Source organism: Sciurus carolinensis, chromosome 4, assembly GCF_902686445.1.
Source record: "Sciurus carolinensis chromosome 4, mSciCar1.2, whole genome shotgun sequence".
Lineage (NCBI taxonomy): Eukaryota > Metazoa > Chordata > Mammalia > Rodentia > Sciuridae > Sciurus > Sciurus carolinensis.
In genome coordinates, this window is record NC_062216.1 from 97,973,651 (window position 1) to 97,996,227 (window position 22,577).

A 22,577-nucleotide genomic window follows, 5' to 3' on the forward strand; every position below is an offset into this window, starting at 1 on the left:
TAAAATAGCCCTGTTCTTTATGTAGACTATTAACACTTGGCCTTGCTCTTGCTGTTTTAAAGTTATATTCAAATCAATATATTGCTGTTTAGATACTTGTTTACTTCCCATCTTAAATGTGGATTATATACAATTTTTCTATAACTATGGGGAATATTTAGAGATACTGAGTAAATATTCTTTCTTGATGTTTGGCTCTTCCCTGGAACCTATGGCTAAAATTTTAACCCCATCCTTAACCCTCACACTTTATATTCCCCAATGACTTCTTCTCCCTGGGCTTCTATAACAAAATATTATAAACTGAGAAGCTTATAAACAACAGAAATTATTTCTCACAATTCCGGAGACTGGGAAGTCCAAGATTAGCGTGGTGGTAGATTTGGTATCTGGTGAGGCCCTGCTTTCTTTTCTTTTCTTTTGCTGTTTGTTTCTTTTTTTTTTTCTTAACAGTGCTGGAATAGAGCACAGAGCCTCATGCATGCTAGTCAAGGGCTCCACCCCTGAGCTGCATCCCAGCCCTTTTCCTTATTTTACTTTAAGATAGGGTCTCACTAAGTTGGAGGGCTTGTTTTCTGATTGATGCTAATCTCACAAGGTAGAAGGGGCAAGAGTCCTCTCTAGGACCTGTTTTAAAGGGCTTGAATCCCACTTATGGGAAGCAGGCCTTAACCATGACCTAATCATCTCCCAGAGGCCCCTACCTTCTCATACCATCACCTTGGCGGTAAGGATGTCAGCATGAATTTGGGGTGGACATACATTGAGACCATGGTACCCCTGCCTATTTGTTTTTTGTTATTCTTTACAATCTGATCTGCTGTATATCTTATTCATCTGTCTCGGGTATTTCCTGTGTTTTGTGTTCCCTCCCATAGTGAAGGGCCAGTCTACAGTAATCTCTATTGCCACATTTCTTCCACTTTGTTTCTGCTGTTCTTTGTTTAAAACTTCAAATGTATGCCATTCAGAGGCCAGCATCCCTGAAATGAGGCTACATCTTCAGATTCTGAGATGAGCTGCCAGATAGGCTGGGTACTGTGTACTGACTTACTGACCAACAATAGTTAATCACTACCCTTTACTGGAGAGGTACTACTTCTGATTTTTCCATAGTCAACATTTGAGTGACTGAGGCAAAGAAGGGAAGGGGGTGCTCATGAAGACTTCCTGCATGGAGTAAGGGAGTAGCTCACTGACACTTTTATTCCTACAGTATTGTTAATCCCTTATAAATTGTGAATGGTGAGGTTTCTGAGACTCAAGAGCCATTGTATGATTTTAATGAATTGATGGCTCTTGTTCTAGATCAGTAGTTTTTAATTAGAGACAGTTTTGGCATCCTACCACCACATCCATGGGACATTGCTTATGTCTGGGGACATTTTTTCACTTGACATTACTTGTAAGACTTGCTACTGGCATCTAGCAAGTAGAGGGTCGGGATGATGCTTAATATCCTGCAATGTACAGGACAGCCCCTCACACCAAATGTTATCCAAACTGAAACATAAATAATGCTGAGTTTGAGAAATGCTGATTTACATCCTAAAAGAGTACATAATGACATAATCGTATCTTGGGTGGTATTTTTTTTTAAACTTACGTGACTTGCTAATGAGATCATAGCTAGTTTATTTTGGTAATTTTCAGAGGAGAGAGATTGCTGTTGTATGCATATATATTAGTGGTAGTTATTGTGTATCAAGTGTTTGGAACAGGTGTATGTTTGTATTAATTAGAGAATTGTGTATAGATTTTTAAAAGGTAAATTGTAGATTAGATAAAGTTGCATTTGGATCTAAATTGCAGCATGTAGATTTTGAAAGGATTTCTTCAATAGTTAGAGCTTGTTTTGCTTCCACCTCAGAAAATATCCTAAGGCTTGGAAACCATGGCTGATTCACTTCTATACCAATCCTACTAGTTAAACAAATTGCTGAGTGACCTCCAACATAAGTCTTTTCTTCTTGTTCACTTTTATTATTGACCTATTTCTGGCTATACTGGAGTAACCCAAAATAGCTTCTTTAAAGCAAATAGTTCTTTTTCTCTCAAGAGCCTTGGTCCACAAGATTCTCCATAGTTCACGATTTTTTTTCCTGATAAGGCTCAGTTATTGTCACATAATGCCTCAGTAATTAAACCTAAATATTTTTAGAGTTTCATGAACTTGGAAAAGTCACATTATTATTATTTGAATACTTTATGTAAATATAATACTCAAACTTACTTATTTGCCTCTAATGTAAAACAGTTCATGTGTAATAATCTATCATTAACAAGTGTTTATGTTCATAATGCATTTATATGTAGCCAATTATTATTTTTCATTTTGATTAAGAGTAATTGAAATCTGCTAATAATCTCCAATCTGGTAGTTAGTTGCTCTTTTCATTCTTGATGATTACTTTGCATATTTGGAAATTTTTTAATAATTAGGTTCTTTTCCTTTTTTGTCTCTATAAATGTGACTGTCATAGCCCTTTTTTAATTTTTTACAAACAGATATCTCATTTAGCATGTGCAAACTGATATACCAATCTTCTCTCCAAAAATTACTCAACCCACTGTTTCAGTTGATGACTGTGCCTCCCTCAGGTGTTCAGGCCAAAAGTCTCAGACTCATCCTTGACTCCTCCCTGTTTTCTCATACTTCACGTTTAATGTAGCAGGAAATCTACTTATGAAATATACCTAGAATCCAACCAAATCTTATCATCTCCTAAGTATCCTAGCCATTGCCTGAATTTCTATAATAACCTCCGACTTGTTCTCCCCTATATTCTCAGCACAGCAACCAGATTGGTACTTTTGAAATTTAGGTCATAATGTCACATCTCTGCCCAGAACTCTGCAGTGACTTCTCATTTTTTGCAGTCAAAATCGTGTCCAGGGTCCATAAGATTTTGTAATATCAGGCCCCCTTTGACCTCACTTACTCATTTTGCTTCACTTACATTGGTCTCTAGCCCTCAGTGGTCTCTAACTTTTGCTCCACTTTCTGGGTTGCTCTTCCCTAAGAACCTGGCTTGACTTCCTCAAGTCTTTCAATCCCTGCTTCCCACAGAAGCTTACTTTGGACATCCTGTTTAGTACTACCTAAGTCTGCCCTCCCTGAGTTGCAAGTGATCTTGCTCTTTCAGCTCCTCCTCTGTTCTCTCCTAGCACTTCCACCTACTGACACATGACTCACTTTCTATTTTGTTATTATTGTTTTTCATTTGGTTCATTGATTGACTGAAGTGCCTGGAACTTAATAATCATTCAGTATTTGTTGAATCAATGAAAAAGTAAAATTTGTAAAACCCTGTTTATGTTTACAGGAATTCCTATAATACAGATGTTTTGAAAAGGCTGAATTCTTGGTGGTTTTATCAATTTCTAATGTCACCAAAAACATATGAGAATTTACATTGCTTCATACCCTCACTGATCCTCGATATTGTGAGATTTAAAATTTTTGGTCAAACCAATGGTAGCAAATTATATTATGGTGGGTTGATTTTGCATTTCCTTCATTATTAATGCTGGTAGACACTATTTTTCCTCTTTATATCCTTTGGTTTATAGATTCTTTTAGTTAATAGTCTATTGGAGTCCTTTATTCTGGTTGTTATTCCTTTCTCAGTCATACTTGATACAAAAGTCTTCTGGGTCAATAAGCTCCAGGTTCTCACAGGGCATCTCAGAAGCAACAAGGGGGTGGCACACTTATGGGGGCAGGGGAAGACTAAGGGCATTACTGAGTTTTGAAGCTTTGTATCCTACCACAAAATTCCACATAGACTGTAGATCTCATATATATTAATCTTGTGCAGTTACAAAATGCATTCATAAGTGGGGTGGTTCTATGTAATCTCTAAAAAATCCTTTTCTACGTGGTTTATTCCTCAAAGTAACTGTTGTTACTTTTTGAATCTTTGGTAAGAGCAATAAGATGAATTTGTTTTGTGATACACCAATTTTCCTTAGGAGTTGAATATTAACATAGAATCAGATGGGTCAGAAGACCTAGGCTGATCTCATTGCAACATCATCAAGAAACACAGTCCAAAAAGACAATGATGGTTCAAATATATTACAAAACAATATGACATTAATTGAGAAAGATGAGTGAAGATTTTTGAGGCAGGGTGGGAGGACAAGGACAAGTAGGGATGGAGTACTCAGGGTGGGCTTCTCACAAGGAGTTGATGCCTGAGGTGAGCTTTGTCAAAAGTCTGGGAGTTTGCCAAGTGGACCGGGAAGATTGCAAGAGACATTCCAGGTGTTGGGACAAACTGAAGGCCTGAGGAAAACACTGCAGACTTCCGATTCAGTATAAAACTCAGTGTGGCTACAACCAAGGCTGCATGGGGGCGGGTTGGGAGAGATCAGGTAGGTAGTAAGAAAAAGCCCAGGAAATTTACTTCAAAAGAAAACAACTTGCTGCGATGGCTTTATTTACATGTAGACATAACAGAATGTTTGCCTACATAGCTCTAACACTGTTCATATCCTTACCAGGATGTACTCATGTGTTGTTATTCGGTGATGAGTGTTGTAGTAGACATTCTAGATTCAGAGCATCTTTTACCTGAGAATCTTATTTTTTGTACAAAGTTTAACAATGAAGTAGGAAATGATTATAGTTATATGCTAAACTAATGTCAGTAGAAATGATTTTGCCTGTTTTAGATGTTACTTTATTGTCCCATTATCTCTAGAACTAATATAATATCTGAAGTGAATGAATGAATGAAATAGTAAAAAGAGGAGGAATAAAAACATTAAGAATATTTATTCTCATATTCTCTGATAACAAAAGGAATTAATATTAATCTGTGACCTTAAAATCTCACCTATAATTTATGATCTTTTTTTCCTATTGTAGAATTTAGAAGGGGGGATCTTTTTAAATATTCTTTGCCTATTTTATAAAATCATTATTTCTTTAGCTCCAGATTTTAGGTTTCTTTTTAGTTTTATAATCTATCACTAACAATCTGAATTTTATTGCTATGTAAGAAAGGAAGATTGATTCTTTCTAGTTCATGACCCACTAGGTGAAGGGGAAGAAAAATTTCTCCTCTTTGCTTTTAGGGTCTGTGGTTAGAACTGAGAATTAAACTGAAACAACATAGGCTAACAAAAGAAAAAGCATTATGACTATATATATATATATATATATAAATACACAATGTATACATACATGTATACATAATATATATGTATATATGTGTATACACACACACACATATATATTTGTACATGGAATCTCCATAAGAAAAATGGAGATCTAAAGAAGCTGAATTCTTATATACTGAATTGGATAAAGAATAATAAATTATGAAAATAAGATGACAAAAAGACTTTTCCTTAGCTATGGAGGGAAAACTAGAAAGTACGGGTTACTTTAACAAGGTACGTTGCACAGGTTTTCTTGGCTTTAACTCTGCATCAGTGGTGATCGGATGTTACTTTCCTTCTGGTATAGGGAAGACAAGGGCTTCCCCCACCCTTCTGCTTTAAGGAAGAAAAGGGGGCAAAGTGTCCTTCTTACACCTGCTGTTTCTCTAAAATTTTTCGCTCAAAATAATCCTTATGCCAAAATAGTGTATTTGGGGGCATATTCTGTCACACTTCATATGCTATCAGGTACTCACAATATGAGATATTTGCTAATGTATTAATTTTAAAACAATAGCAAATATTCTGTTTTGCACTCAGGGAAGACATTGCTCATCACCATTATCATCATCATCATCACCATCGTCATCATTGTTGTCATCATCGTTCTCTCCAAGCCTGGATATTCTCAAATACTCAAATCAATAGCAACTGATTAGAGTTGTCATCTCTTTGTAAAAGTTAATGAGACTAATAACACAAGTTGCTCATGAAAAATTCACCCTATAGACATATACTACGAGTGTGTGTGTGTGTTAACATGCATTCATGGGAATTGAACCCAGGGGTACTCTACATTGAGCTGCATCCCCAGCCCTTTTCATTTGAGGCAGGGTCTTGCTAAGTTGCCCAGGCTGACCTTGAACTTACAGTTCTCTTGCATAGCCTCCTGAATAGCTAGGATTACACCTGACTCTTGACCCTTTCATTTTTATTGTTTATTTTGAATTAAATGTGGGTGTTGGGGGTATGTGAGAGAGAAGAGAGTCTGAGGCCAGAAACTGTGAGAAAAAAGAGGAGGAGCCTTAGTCAGCTACTATAGAGATACAATTAGCTGGACTTTGTAAATGATTTTATAAAGGGAAGTAATGTTAGAGGGAAGGTAGAATTTCCCCAATGAATTGTGTGTCTGTGCGAGCAAGGAACATGTGCACAGTGACCAGAACACAGTTTAGTTCATGGCTATAATGTTCAACATGCATTTGATGAATGATTCTGAGATAAATGATGAATGGTGTTAAACATTTATAAAAATGGAGAATGTAGCTGGAGGAGAAGCTGGTTTGTAAGAAGTAGTAAATTGAGTTTTAGATATAATTAACTGGATTTACTGATAGAGCACCTAGGAGATGCCCAGAGAGCACTTGGAAATGCTGATCCCACCATGTAAAAGATCAGAAATAGGGAGGGGTGAGGGAGATGGAGATTAATTGAGAAATGGGAGTGTATCTTAGAGGCAGTGGCTGTGAAAGCCTTGATAACAGTCTAAGTTTACAGGGGGAGGATATTTTTAAGTCCCTGGAGAACAGCTAGGCAACAGAAAAGAAAAAAGGTGAATCCTTGGAGATAAAGAAGATGACTATAGCTCCTTTGGTTTCCCAGAAGCTAAGAAACACAAACAGAAACTTAGTTTCAGTAATTTGAGGCATCAATTCCTTCCTTCCTTGCTCCTGCTATTGTTACTTTCTTTTGATACAAATTATTAAAGTTTTTGGTTTTTAATTTAGAATCACATTTTTAGCATTGGAAATACATAGCATACAAGATCTTTGAAATCTGCAGTAGATGTTCCTAGATTACTACTTTAACTTTGAGGGTGAAAATTATTTTCACTCATCGGTTAGATCTTTTGAGTAAAGTATGCTTTATATTTTATTATAGATGAATAATGATAAACAAAAGGACAATTTCCCTGTAAGACAATGTTTCTGACACTTTAGCCATTCACGAACCATTTTGAGATACTGGTTCTTATCCATATACTATTTGTGTTCCTTTATTTAAAATGTGTATATTACTGATTTTACTGTGCCTTTAGGTTGTCTTTCTTACTGACCTCTGTGCTTCTAAAATGCCATGTACCCAGCACCCACCTTTATCATCATGGTTCAACTATTTCCCCATGTGTATGAGCTCCTAGATGACACATTAATTAGTGTCTATATGTGTTTCAGATTTACCAAACAGTGCAAGTAGTTCCAGTAAATATAATTGTGATCATGTGCTTGCTTCAGCAGCACATACTATTTTTTTAATATCATTGGCTTGCACTGATAATTTAGCGCATACTACATTTTTTGGTTACTTTGTCAGTTTTTGTTTATATAACTAATGTATCACTAGTTATCTGATAATTGTATAAGCACTTTGAAGAAAAGCTACACAGTGCTATGAAACAGTTTAAGAGATGAGTAGTCCCCAGCACCCCCCCCCCAAAAAAAAAAAAAAAAAAAAAAAGATGAGTATAGGGCAGGTGTGTATCTCATTGGTGAGGCATGTGCTTTGTATGCGTGAGTCCCTGGGTTCCAACCCAGCATGGGTGGGTGGGTACATGGATTGATAATGTCAGTGGAGTCATCTCTGGGAAGCTGGCTAAGCCTTTATATTTCAGTTTTCCAAGTATCTAACAGTGTCTCACATGTAATAAGCAATGTTCAGTGAGTCAATCGTAAGTGGATGATTTATTTTATAACAATGTTAGCACAAAGAATTATAAAGAACATATTCACTTCCCTTAAATATTCTGTTATAAATGTTAAATTATTCCTAAAGTTAAAAGACTTTGTTGTTCTTGGTGTGTATATATGTGGGGATGGTGCCCTGCTTTACTACTCTGTATTTTTTCTGTGTGGGAATTTTTTTCCTTAAAATTAACATATCACACTTATTATGTAAATCCCTTCCTTCCCAATGGATATTACACTAACTATTTCCCCTAAATGTATCTTAGACAATATCATTTTCATAAAAACAAAGTTAGAAGCATGCTCTTTCATTCAGGGATTTTCTTCTTATGTTGAAAGACAATAAAATGAATCAACTGCTCCTCTTGTAGCTCATTGGGATATATTTTTTCCTTCTGTGTAATAAATTGATAACTGGCACTGAAGTGATGAAATCTAGGCCAGTGCACATCCGGCAACTGTCAGCTAGCTGAGTTCAGAAGAGATGAGATAACTGAAAGCCAGGGCAGCCAGCTGGGAAAAGTGGGGCATGTAATTAGAAGGAGACATGATTCTTCACCCTTGTTCCAGAAGGTGAAATGGTTTAAGAGAGAAAATAAGAGATGATTCTATTTGATCTATTAAAATCAGTCCTAGAAAAATATGTTACACCTCAGTGTTAATCTCAGAGAAACTTTTACCCTCAGTGTTAATCTTAGAGAAAAGTGATGTTGGTTTTCCATGAGTGAAGGAATTCCTGTACTGATTATATACTTGTGGCATATTAGATCTCCTTACCAACAGTCTGCTAGGGAATGTCTGTAGATTTTAGTATTTCAGGAACCAGTCTTTTCCTTTTCTGTGAATTGAGTGAAGGACTTATTAGTAAACAAGATTTCTGCCAACTATATAATGTGGCAAACAGTAGTAAAAGAACTTCTATGTCCCTCTACCCCTTTTGCTGGATTTACAAGGAAGACCCAGGACTGATGATGGGAATCCTAGAGTCTAGGTACCAGTCATCAAATCAGATTAGCCTTGTTACCCCAGGGCAATCACCTAACTTCTTTAAGTGTTCATAAACATGACAAGTGAATAATAGTACCTACGTCTGGCTCTGGTCTATAAGGTGTAAAATTCTAATCTGAGATCAAATGAGGTAAAGTGCTTTCATCAAATGGGAAATGCTGTCTGAATGCAACCTTGATTGCTGTTGTTTGATGTTGTTCTGTTGGCTTTGTGTGTTTAACTTAGCTCTGGATTCTGGTGTATGTGTTATCACTCAATTAGAAAATCTGTATTGTGGCAAATAGTTGATCTCTAGGATTTAGTTTCAAATTTAGCACTTTCTTTTCTTTGTTTAAATGAATAACTGCTGTGTTGTCTCTGATAGAGTTTGGAATGCTGTAGTCATGTATATTTTTAGATTGCTTATCAATGCCATATTTAAAATGAATTAATACTAAATGAACTATTTAAATTTGAAAGTAGAATTTCCATAGGACTTAGGGCAAATATCCAAGATAAATAAAGGTACCTTGGTTAAAGTTCAGTTCAAATTGGCAGACCCCTTACAACAGTGTGATAATGCTAAAGATTTTTGTACCCAGGGTACCAGACTATTGTTAAGGAACAATGTGTCAGTGAAATATTGAATTCTGTTCTTTTTCTACAGTGCCTCCAAAGCCATTACATCTGCAGAATTCACCTTCGTCCAATATACACCAAACCCCCAGGCATAAAGCTTTACCTAGTGCAAAACCAAGGATGGAGGAAATTAAACCTGCCTCTGCTTCTTGTGTCTCAAAAGAAAAACCCAGTAAGGTTTCAGATCTCATCAGTCGCTTTGAAGGAGGCAGGTAAGAGTTAACATATGGGAGAAAACAGAATAAAACCATAGATTTTTCTTAATTTAAAAAAGTAATATCTAATTCGATTAGCTTTGATAGGCCTTTAGCATGTGCATTTTTAAAATAACTTAGTCCTGCCCTTGAGTGAATTGTCATTTTTCTGTACTCTCCCTACATGTAGCACCTTAGGCCACCAGGGATTTCATAAATTCATTCCCTTTGTGTAGATGTGCTTTCTTTATCTCATTTCCTCTGGGTCTGTGCTTGTTCCTCTCTGTTACTCATTATTGGCCATTTTGTTGATTACCAGCTATCTGGTTTAGAAGAGCTAAAAAGTTGTCTCTGCTTCTCACTTTGTGTGTCTGGGAAGTGACTCCTGTGGGTGTCTGTTATCCATGGCCTTCTCTTCTTTCTGACCCATTTTATTTAATATGAGTCTTCCATACTCATTCAGTTCCTGTTTCCCTGTACCCTATAACCATCTTGTGGTAGGTTTTCCAAAGAGATATTATTATTACTTGAAGCAGAATTCAGGCTAAATTTTAGTTTTGTACTTAGAGAATTTATATTCTTTTAAATGTGTGTGGTGGGGGGAGGCAGGTGAAATACAAAACCCATATAAGTTACTTTTCTATTTATAAGATCCTCAACTTTTTTAAAGGAATCTTTTGCTAGAATCCCCATTACTGACTTAAATAGAATTTTATTTAAAATGTTTATCAGAAGGGTAAGAGAATGTGTGTGTATGTGTGTGTTTGTGTGTGTTTACACACATATACATATCTTTACTTTCATCCTAGAAGCTGAATATTTTCATTCATTCCTGTGTAATAATTGGGAATGATTTCCTATTATGTGATCATTTTATTTACAGGATTCCTTGTTATTTATGTAGTGAAATTAGATGTTAGAAATACTTGCAGAATGTCCTGGAAATTTTGACTAAGCACAAAACTACAACATCCCTCATTTAAAATGGGACTAGGTTTAGCTAAACATTGTGGAAAAGAGTAACTTAGAATCCTGTTTTCGTTCCTGATCGATTATGGGGACTTTGGTCATAAATCTTTAAACTTCCCTCTAAAGTAGGATTTACAATACCTTTGCTATCTTAAATTATAGCAATCTTTACAAGAATGGTTTAATTCCATTAAAATTTTTTTTCTGCCTCTCAGGATAAATTGCTTCAATAATAATAGAAAAGTGATCCCTCCTGTTTGCAGGTTTTAGCAGCTACGCCCAGATAATTCCTAATGGAAGAAAGAGGGCTGGTGCCCTTACCCTGTCATTATAGCATGCCAGAGCCTGCATCCCTGGTTTTCAGGGGTGGCTTTGCTAAGTCCTGAAGGGGTCAGTATTCCAAAGACAGGCCTCTCATCCTCACCATTTTGGTAAACCACTCCTTGCATTGTTTTGGATCCTTCTCTACATTTGAAATGTTCAGTTTTCCTGCTTAATAATATCAGTTTTCTTTTACTCTTTCAAGCTGCACAAATTCAAAATTTAATTCTTGATGCAAAACTTGAAGGTTTGATCTCAGTAAAGAAGTGCTGTAATTTTATGACATTTTAAGCAAGTGTGTTCTGAGTGTAGACAGGCAACGTGTTTGGGCAAGTCTGTGGAGGAATAGTATTTGTGGCAGAATCCTGCCAATGCAAACAGATAATGATATGTTTGCAATGACGCATTACCAGCACAAACTGGCTGTTTTAGTCAGTTTTTTTTTTTTTTTTTTTTCCCTTCCCTCTCTGCTGTGACCAAAAGTCCTGACAAGAACAACAAGAGGGGCTGGGGATGTAGCTCAGTTCATAGAGTGCTTGCCTGTCAAGCACAAGGCCCTGGGTTCAATCCCCAGCACCACAAATAAAAAACAACAACAACAAAAAAAAAAAAAAAAAAAAAAAAAAAAACAAGAGGAGGAAGAGTTTATTTGGGACTCTTGGTTTCAGAGGTCTCAGTCCATAGATGGCTGACTCTGTTGCTCTGGGTCCGAGGTGAGGCAGAACATCATAGCAGAAGAGTGTAGCGGAAGAAAGCAGCTCAGACATGGCCACCAGAAAGCACACTGAGCGAGGGGTGAGGGGAGGGTTCTTCTCTCACCAAGGACAAATATACATCCCAAAGGCACACCTCCTCTAGCCATACCCTACCTGCCTTCAGTTACCATCCAGTTAATCCCTATCTGTGGATTAATGCACTAATTAGGTTAAAGTGTTCATAACCCAATCATTTTACCTCTCATGCATGAGCATTTGGGGGACACCTAATATCTAAACCATAACAGTGGCCCTAAAAGTGAATGGGTTAATACTGTCCTGGGTCCTCAGCACTTCAGTGAGAAATTTGTGTTTGTATTTTGTTAAGTGATGTCCAAATACCTACAGGATGGTTTTAATTCCAGTTATCACAGCCCAAACTAGCACTTTGTGGGATAAAGGAAGATCGCCCAACTGAGTTACTGCCAGAAATTGATGGACAGTAAGAACCAGTGTGTGCTAGAGTGGAGTCTGGTCAGGATGGTCTAGAGCACTTTATCATACTGCCATTAAGACCTCACCTGTCATAGTTTTATTAGAAGAGTAATTTGGAACAAGTAGATTTTATTTTTTTATTGTGGTTTCATTTTCTCCATCTCTTCCTCTCTCAGGGTAAGCAAGAGTATATTTTTTAATTTACAAAGACTTCTGGGTTTTAGAAATAAATAACGTTTTCTGCAGACGTGAACACTGGTTTTTCCAAGGATACTTCAAGGCCAGCTGTTTCACCTCATGGCTTGGCATCCACAAAATAGCAGGCATCTTCTAAGTACTGGTTCAACTACTGTTTTTACTAACCCCTCCCACCTACCCCCACATCCCTAAATATACTCTTAATGTCACTTGAGGAAAATGTCCAGCTATCATCCAAAGCAATTCTAAAAAGTCCTGAGCTTGCCTTCATTTGGTTCAGAGGATCTGTTGATCTTTCTACCAGGTTATCAGGCACCTAAGTGGGCATGAAAAGGAAGACAGTTTGATTCAAATCTCCAAGGAGAAATTATCTAGACTCAGGATATACTCTCCTAGAAGACAAATATCAGTCCTGGCGTTTGCCACTTGTATTTGTATTAGTCGCCTGTAACTTTTGTGTGTACAACATTTCCACTACTGAATTTTCCTTCCCTTCCTGCTGTGCTGCTTTTGACTCATACCTTTTCCCTCCCTTCTCACTTTCTTGCTGTCTCTTGTTTCCATTCTCCTGTCCAGAGCAGCTGTGGCTGGAGGTGGTAGAGCAAAGAGAGAAGGCAGCTCACATTTTAGCATTGTCCGTGGGAATTGTTCCCCACCCCTGGAATTGCTCCCCACCCCTACTACCTGCACTGGTGAAGATAACCAGCACTGGACTTTGTTCCCACTTTTTTGAGGGGGGGATTAGAATTCTATTTTAGGTACAAAATGACCCCAAGATACACACATGTTCTCTTTCATCAAGTGGCTGTCTTGGGCAGTTCATTCAAAGATCACTTAGTCCAACTTAATGAAGCCTATATTCTTCACATACTGATGGAAACAACTGCTGGCATATGTTGAGGCTATATTTATGGATCAGATTATGCCAGTTTGAGCAGACTTGACAAGAGCAAGAATCCTGGCCAAATTCTCACGGGTGCCTCCATAGAGCTGTTAGGGACTCATCTTCCTTTCAAGGGTGCAGCAAGGCAAAAGTGTTCCCATCTTTTGTCTACAGCTTATTCACCTGTTCTTCATTTCATCCTAAACATTCCTTCATCCCCATAACATGGGTAAAGATCATCATGAGATTTATAATCGGACTTCCTGGTTTGAATTCTGACTTTGCCACTTGTCAGACGTGGCATTGGCCATAAGATGCCTTTTGTGTGTGTGGTACTGGGGACTGAACTAGAGGTGCTCTGCCACAGAACCTCATCCCCAATCTTTTTTATTTTGAGACAAGGTCTCACTAAGCTTCTGGCCTTGAGGCTGGCCTTGAATTTAGAATCCTCTGGTCTTAGCCTCCGTAGTAGCTGAGGTTACAGACATGTACCACTGTGCTGAGCTGGATGCAATTTTCAAAGCCTAGATTTCTCTATGGATCTCTACTTTCAGAGTTTTTATGAGGATGAAACACAACGTCCACTGTAAAGGGCTTCACATAGTTTGTGGGACTTAGAAAACACATGATGTCTGTGTTATTGTATTATTGTCACAGTCATCATTATTCATCATCATTCAATAGTCATTGAACACTTCACATGCATTAAGCACTAGGCTGAGAGGTAGGAATGAAGCAGAGAACAAGACAACACAATGTGCCTCCTTGCACAGTTTTAATCTGTTTTTATTTCTTCTCATTTAGATTCACAGGGATCTGTCAGACTATAGTCCAGTGTTTTGTGCTCCCCTCTACCACCCTGGGATCCTAGGTTAAAATGCCATGCAAGTATTTCCATAGAAACATCGTTTTGTACGGGGAGTGAGATTCCATTGTCTTGTTAGAACTATTAGGACTATATATAATGTCAAGTGATAAGGACTTTAAGGAAGAATAAAATATGAAGCTAGTGATGGGGTGTGCTATTTTAGATGGACCCATTCCAAAAAGCCACTTGAAAGGTGAAGCTGAGCAGAAACCTGAATGAGGAGGAGGAGGAAGCCACCTTTGTCCTAGGCAGAAAACAGCAGTAGCAATGACCCCAAGATACACACATCTGCTTACTGGGAACAGGAAAGAGCAAGGAGTAAGCCAAGACCATGGCGAAGAGAGGGTTATGAGTCAGGGGCACTGTGGGGAATGGAGGGTGTGGAGTCTTGGAGGTATCATCAGGATGTCTTTTACTCCTAAGTATGCAGGAAACCCTCTGAGTTTGATTTGACTTGTAGAGACCAGATTGGAAGGGATCAAAAATGGAAACAGACCAGCAAGGAGACCAGTTAGAGGGAACAATAGCATGGAAAATTAAGAATTTGACAATGTGTTCTGCTGTGCAAATAAAAATAACTTTCTGGTTTACCACAAGTTCATAAACTAGGGACTGCTATGCTTATTTTTATATTTTAATTTAATTTTATTTATTTATTCATTTATTTATTTGGTGCCAGGAATTGCACCCAAAGGTGGTCAACCACTGAGCCACTTCCCCAGCCCTTGCATTTTACTTAGAGACAGGATCTTGCTGAGTTGCTTAGGGCCTCGCTAAGTTGCTGAAGCTGACTTTGAGCTGGCTATCCTCCTGCTTCAGTCTCAGCTGGGATTACAGGTGTGCACCATCATGCCTGGCTCTGCCATCCTTGCTTTTACAATGCTAAGGGAAATAAAAATCTTGGATATAAAAGATGAGTTTACATTTTTCTTTCTTTTTAAAATTCATTTTGTTTTTAATGGACACAATAATTGTACATATTTGTGGGAAACAAAGTGATGTTTTGATACATTGGTACATTGTGTAGTAATAAAATCAAGGTATTTAGTGTAAAAAAAAGATGATTTTATTAAATATAAATAATTCTTACATCTATGTCTTTACTAACTCATCATATTATTAAACAACTTAAGGAAATGCTCCAAACTCCATAGGTAAACCCAGTCTTATCATCTTTATTTAACTATTTGTTTAAATGTGGATAGCATCCCCAGAACCATGTTCCTAAAGCCATGAGAGATAGCGGGAGAAGTACCATTTCCACTGCAATAAATTGGCCAATGTTTTCACTCTTCCCTTGTATTTTATCTTTTAGTGCATTAGCAAATTGTGGTGATTTGAAGAAAGATTCTGCTGTGAACTTAAATGCTCCTCGAACCCCAGGACGGCATGGATTAACATCCACACCTCCTCAAAAACTCCTCTCCGAGCACCCACCACAGAGGCAGGGAAATGGTACAGATCAGACTCAGGGTGAACAGACGTGTGTGACCAATGGTATAATGGCAGCACAAAACCAGACGGAATGTGAAGAGGCTAAAGCGGCCACGGGTCGCCCAGCTACTCCTGTTCAAACTGCTGAACCCTTCCTTGACACACACTTTGTGAACGGAGAAAGAGACGAAAGCGCTGCTGGCTCTGCATCCCCCACAACAAGCGACCATGATGGAGACGTTTCAGACAGTAGCTGCAGGACTCCAAGTATAGGTGCCGTGCTCCCTCTAAAAGAAGGAGGGGTGGAAGCAGAAGCCAAGGTACAGGAGAGGGAAAACGGAGAAAGCCCTGTGGACCTGGACCAGCTGGACCAGCACCAGGAGATGAAGGTAGAGCACGAGGCTAGCTCATAAGCGGGGGAAACACTGCCCAGTGCGCAGCTGTTTCAGACTATTTCATTGCACCCATGGAAGGAGTGAGTCAGATCACCCACTCCCGTAGTTAAGGCAGTTTCAAGCTCTGGGCACTGATGGCCGTCTCTGAGGGGATATTTCACCCTTTCGTGCAGTTTCTGGCGATCTCTCTACTGTGATTGCAAGGGTCAGAACGGTGTGCTAATTTTGACATAGGAAATTCACAATCATGTTGTCTTCCTGTGGGAAGGAAATGTTCTTTGTTCCTCTAGGTGTTGGTGCTGCCTCCCTAATGCTTACAGGCTAAGCAAGAAGAAATTTTATACTCTCTTCTTTCAGAGTCTCTAATCTGGTTAAAGAAAATATTAGACATGGAAGATCAACTCGCCATTAGCAAATGATGCTTTGAAGGACATTAAGATAGAAGTGTTTTCAAATTATTCAACAGATTATAACCTTTTTCATATTTTTTAAAGTTTTCTAATATATATATAATAATAAATAACTTGATTTTGGAATTAGGATGCCAGTGAAAGATCATCTTAGTCAAGCAGTTCATTAATAGAAGAAGAAACAGTCCCAGAAGTCCAAATTTCACTGTTGTACATAATTAATAAATGGCCCAGACCCTTTGTGCTGTGGCTTCCAGGGCAGTGATGTGTCTCTGGTACAACAAATCACAAATCCAAATGGCAAAATGCAGGAAATGTTAATAACTGCTACAACCGCAGGTAGTTTATTAGAGTGGTGAACTGAAAGTTCATATCCTTCCTGAAGAGGGAAGTAGTTTGGTGAACTATCTGGATGGTGTTTCTGTTCTTGTACAAGCCTCATCTAATAGCTGATTTGCTGGTGAAATACATTCAGAATTTACCCATGTTCAGGTAAATTAAAGTGTTGGATTTTCCTAATGTTAACAAAATAAATGTTTCGTTTCTTTTACCACAATTATAAAGAAAATCTTTAAAAAGGACAAAGTTTACTAGTATATCATGGATCAAACAATTACAACCAGGAAATCTTGGTGCCTCTTCTGGCATGTCCACTAACTTGTAGAGATTTTTATATATTTCCAATGAGAAAGCCATTTGAATTGTGTTCTTTATTCATGTCAGTTTAGTCCTTTGGGAATATTAATAAATATGACTTTTGTACAGTAATTGGGTCTTTTTGCATCACAGGTGCAATATAAGTATCCAAAATTTCCTTCAATTAGAAAACTATTCTAAAAAAAGGTATTTACATCTCTAAAGAGAAGAAAAATTTTGCATTGCTTATTCTCTCACTGATTTTGCTAAATAACTATGTAGGGGGGATTGAAAATTGAAAAGTTGGCCAGTATCAGAACATTTATAAATAGCAAATATAAGGCTTTGGATTTTTATATGGTGCTCTGCCTTAATTAACTTTAGCACAGACAGAAATTCAAAAGAACTCATTCTAAAATATTAGAGTTAAAAGTGATTGTTGGTTGTATTTAGAACTTTAACCCAAATGAAATCGAACTTTTCACTGACCCTGAAAAAAAAAAAATCCCAATACCCAAAGAGCAAATGACTTATTTCGTCTAGTTAGTGAATTAATTTTAAATACTGACTCTCAAGCAGTGAAAGTTTAAATGAGGAAGTGAGTGGGAGAAAATGACTCATGCTGGGTAGCATTATCTGAAACAGTAAAGAAACAGGACATTTGATTGCGAAGTGAATTCTCTGCATCTTACGCCGGGCTAGATTTTAGTGTCCCTGCACTTGAACCATGGTGAAAGGAGAAGACGAGTAGAACCAAGAACACCATTTACAGTTGGGATGATGCCCCCAGCAAGTATTTATAAAACAGTAAGAGCTGTTCTTATTAAGGGAAGTATTTTCATTGATGATGCCCGTGGTGGTTGGGTGGTACTTTTTGCATATCATGTTGTATATTGCTATGTTTGCATGTTCATAGGTGAGTCTTACTTGTTTTGAGAGAGATTTAACAGGATTTTCTTATTAAGTGAGTGAAACAGTAGTCCAGCTGGCCTTTCTCCTAATTGGGCTTTTAATCGGTAGATAGCACATGTTGTGTGTGGGAAGAAAAAGGAAATTTTCTCTGCAGAGTTGTTGATCCAAACACCACATCTCTCCCATCTAAAAACAGGATTTAATCTCCACATGGGGACCGTGTGTTCTTTGTTGTTCTGCAGTTTGCTACAATGCCTTTCCTTCTTCTAAAAGGCAAACTTAAATGTTAATTGTGTTAAGATGGTGCATTGTGTTAGGATATTTACTACAGTTTAAAAAAAGAAAAGATCTTAAAAAAATGTAGTTTGGTGGTGTATCATGGACCAAACAATTGAGACCAGGAAATCTTGATGCCCCTTCTGACTTGTGTGCTAACTAGCAGTATGACCTCGCCAAAGTCAATAACATTCTTCATTTTTAGTTAAAGGATGTAAATTGTATGATCTCAAGGCCCTTTTCAGGGATAATGTAATAATTTATGCTGTTACATGTAGATTTATTCCCTTATTAGCATAATCCTCCAAAGTATCAGTGCTTCTTATCTAACATATTGAACTTTTAAGACATAATGAGATACTGAGTATCACTATGCAGACAACTGAAAAATGTTACTCCATCTTTATATAACTGGATATAGAGCTCTACTACATGAGAATAGTCAAGTAAATCTCATTTTAACCAATATTAAATTACTAGACATTTTGCTAATGCCCACCAGGAATGGAAAAATGAGGGGATAAAGAATAGAAGGTAGAGTTGCAAAGGTACTTCAGGAAAATAGATGCATATTGAAGTATATCATGAACAACCAATAATTGAACTGACTTGAAAACAGTCTTAGTTTGTGGACAGTTTCATTGATTTTTATGATTTATTTTGATCAAGAATCACTTTCATTGGTGAGTATAGAATACTTTTATTTTTTACCATGTAAAAGACAGAATAGCTAACTCATTGACTCTGTGGATTCTTCCATACTCTAGCAAAGCTATACTTTTCCAATGATGAAACTTTTTGTAGCACTCGTGATCTAGAATATAACGAGACCTCAAAGTAAGTGTGTGTGTATATTTTTAAAACTAAAAGAAAATAGTGAGCACTATGTGATAACTTCAGTTGTCAGTCACCAGGTCTTGGATCTTTAAATTTAATTATGTATTACAGAGATTGAAAGATGGAAATCTACAAAAGGACATATTAAAACCCATTAGTTACAGGAAATGAGAAGGGAAAGGAATTTCATATTGTGAATATGCACCTGTGTGCCCACGCAGGCAGGTGCCCTCAAAGACACCGAGAAGCAGGAGCACTGTAAGTCCTGCCTGGCATGATGAATTTGGGTTATCATAAATAGCTCAAACTATATTAAGTAAACTGTTATGAGATTCAGGTTAATTGTCCAATACATTTTAAAATGAATTTTATTTAATATATATATTTATAGGTATAAATCTTTTATATTCTACATTCATACTTAGCTTTATATGATAGATATAAATATGTAGACTTGTACTTTTTAAGATTAAAGTTTATATAAATAATACATCTCTGACAACATAAGCTCGAATTAGTAAATTATAAAAAACAATAATTTTATCAAGACTATAACAGATTAAAAAATGGTAGGGGCTGGGGAGATAGCTCAGTCGGTAGAGTGCTTGCCTTGCAAGCACAAGGCCCTGGGTTCGATCCCCAGTACTGCAAAAAAAAAAAAAAAAAAAAAGGTAAATCCTTCATTTGGCCAAAACGATAAATTATACAGTAAAGTGACTGATAGATGAAGAAGGAAGTATCCATAGTGTAGAAATTTATGGAAACATTGTTTTAGGAAAAAAACTTACATGTACTTTTCCTGATTATTTCTGATTTTTAATTATAATTTTACTTACTGTATTTATATAAGCCTGGAGAGGTTATAACTATTAAACACACTAAAATAAGAATTAAGAAAATAGTCATTTAGTAGGGAAAGGAATGACAAGATCACATTTCATAGTAAGTTGTGAATAAAGAAAGAGCAATTAGCCAGGCCGCACGCCTGTAATCCCAGGTATTTGGGAGGCTTGGGCAGGAGGATGACAAGTTCAAAACAAGCTTCAAGGGCTGGGGAAATAGCTCAGTCGGTGGAGTGCTTGCCTTGCAAGCATAAGGCCCTGGGTTCCATCCCTAGCACTGCAAAAAAAACAAAATAAAAACCAAACGAAACAAGCTTCAGTAACTTAGTAAGACCCTGAGAACTCAGTGAGATCTGTCTCAAAATAAAAAGAAAATGAGCTAGGGATGTGACTCAGTGGCTAAGCATCCCTGGGTTCAATCCCTCCTACCAAAAAAAAAATCAGCAAAGGAAAAAAAATAGTGCTGTAATCCAAATTAATTTACTTTTCCTCTTTTTTTCTTTCCCTTTCCTTCCATTTCTGCTAAGTTTAATTGTAACTCTTAAAATGACTTGCTGATTTGGAAACACAGGTGAGACTGTTGTGTTTAAAGAATTCTAGTTGGGGGTGGGCTACTGAGAAGCAGGTGATGCAGACTTGCAGGAAGAGTGGGAGGTTGCTGGGTGGTCAGGGACAAACCGGGTTGGGGTGAGTGGAAACAGGAGCGGTGAGCAGAAGCAAGAGGCCACGTTTAAGGGAATGTTTCTGGCCTCATAGTGAGGCCACAGGGTTGGGGAGAAAGTAGAGGAAAGGGCTAGGCTTATTTTCATTTATTTTGAGATGGGGTCTCACTGTGTTGCCCAAGGTGATCTCAAAACCCTGAGCTCAAGTGCTGCTCCTGCCTCAGCCTCCCAAGTAGCTGGGACTACAAATAAGCACCTAGGCCCAACCAGGGCCAGGCTCAAAAAGAGCTAAGGATAAATTTCAGTGGGTTTATATGCTTGATAAGTAATTTTGGCCCCCTCCCCCTTTAAAACAAACATTTTTTAAAAAGATTTTTTTAAAAACTTGACTGAAGACTTAATAGTCCTCACTGGAAATCAAGAAAATGTAGCAAAGCACATTAAATACAAAAACCACCCCATGATTCCACTACCCAGAGAGTACTGCTTAGACCTTTTTAACCTTCCAGCTTGTTGGTATGAGCTAAGGTTTGAAACCATTCCATAGCATAATGTATGTTCACTCTGTATCCTGTTTTGTTGGATGAAACATAGGTATTTTCCCATGTTTATTCAAACTTTCCATAAGCTGAATGTTATTTGGCTGCAGAGAAAATTAAAGCATGGAAGTGACAATGATGACACATCTGTGGGTTTTAGAAGAATGAGTCAGACAAAATGAAAAGCAGATGGAGCAGGGTACATGCTTAGGAAGCAACTGCAGGAGTCCAGGTGCAAGAGGATAACAAAGCAGAGGATTAAAGACAAAGACCACTTATTGAACTATAAGAAGGTGAATGATAAATATAGTTGTGGGGCAAAAATGTAGATTTTGACATTGTAAATTTGAGAGTCTCCTGGAAAGTCCAAGTGAAAGATTCTACTACAAAGCCAGAATATTCTGGAACATGGTTTATTGGTTAAGTATGCAGGCTTTGGAATTTTAAATCCTGAGTTCAAATCCCTGCTCCATCACTTAATCAACTAGCTGACCTCAGGCCTGGCACTTTAGCAAACTCTCTGGGCCATGATTTTCTAACGTGTTGATGACACGGTTGAGATTGCAAACAGGAAGGGAAGGTAATGGCATTGGGGAATGAGAGGATGGAGAAGAGTTGCTAATTGGGTTAGCTTTGTACCACTGAGTTTATGATACCTGCAAGACACTCATTTGGAGATATTAATCAAGCACATGGAACCCAAGAAACAGGAGAATTTAAGAAGATGTGTATACTGTTGTGCTTAATAGTACTAAAGTGAAATGTGCAGGAATAGAATGTGCACAGAGCACAGGCACAATGGGAAAAGGAACATAATGACTGTCCACAAGGTAAAGGGACAGACAGCAGTGTTTCACAGAGCTTGGGGGGATGTCAGGGGTATAACGTATTGGTGAGCTTTAAGGCAAAGAGCCTAGTCTACACTTAGAATTGAAATTGGGAGTTAACCTGGAGACTGGGTCTTCAGTGGGACTCTATGGCTAACTAGCTAACTAGCTCAGTGCATGTGGAGTAAATGTTGAATATATACTATGGGCAAGGCACTGCAGTGAATACAAAGAGAAAAGCTGATGGAGGTTAAAATTTACAAATGAACATTATTCATATCATGAGGTTCATGGAAAAGGAGGACTCAAAGATAAAGTCAAGATCTGGAGCACGGCTCAAGGTGAATTCCTGTTCTTAGCAGAAAAATCCTGTGGAGAGTCCGCCATTCACTGGGTGAGGTTCTAAGGGGCCACAGCATAGAGGTTTCTCTAATCTTGGAACTTGATGTGTCTGGTTGGAAGTGCCCTGTAGAGGCCAGTGGGATATCCTGAAAAGGCAGGGCATGGAGCTGGCCCACAGTGGAGAAGTGGTTAGCTCTTGTGGTATCTTGTGACCCGTGACTCTGAGGGCCTTGGCCAAAGATAGCGGGGCCAGTTGGTAGTCTCCCCAGCCTTGCTGAGTAGCATGAAATTCAAGAAAGTAAAAACAAATGAGGTGGGGTAGAGTGGGTGGGAGCCAGGATCAGCAAGTCGGCAGTGCCA

At 37.8% G+C, this 22,577-nt stretch overlaps 1 protein-coding gene across 1 annotated transcript in view; it reads left to right on the forward strand.

Annotated features, from left to right (window-relative positions):
• Window positions 1–22,577, forward strand: part of Fgd4 (FYVE, RhoGEF and PH domain containing 4) — a 188,573-nt gene that overhangs the window by 121,051 nt on the left and 44,945 nt on the right. The window contains 2 exon segments of the mRNA XM_047548975.1: window positions 9,511–9,694; window positions 15,421–15,928. Of these exon segments, the coding sequence (XP_047404931.1) occupies window positions 9,511–9,694; window positions 15,421–15,928 (692 nt within the window).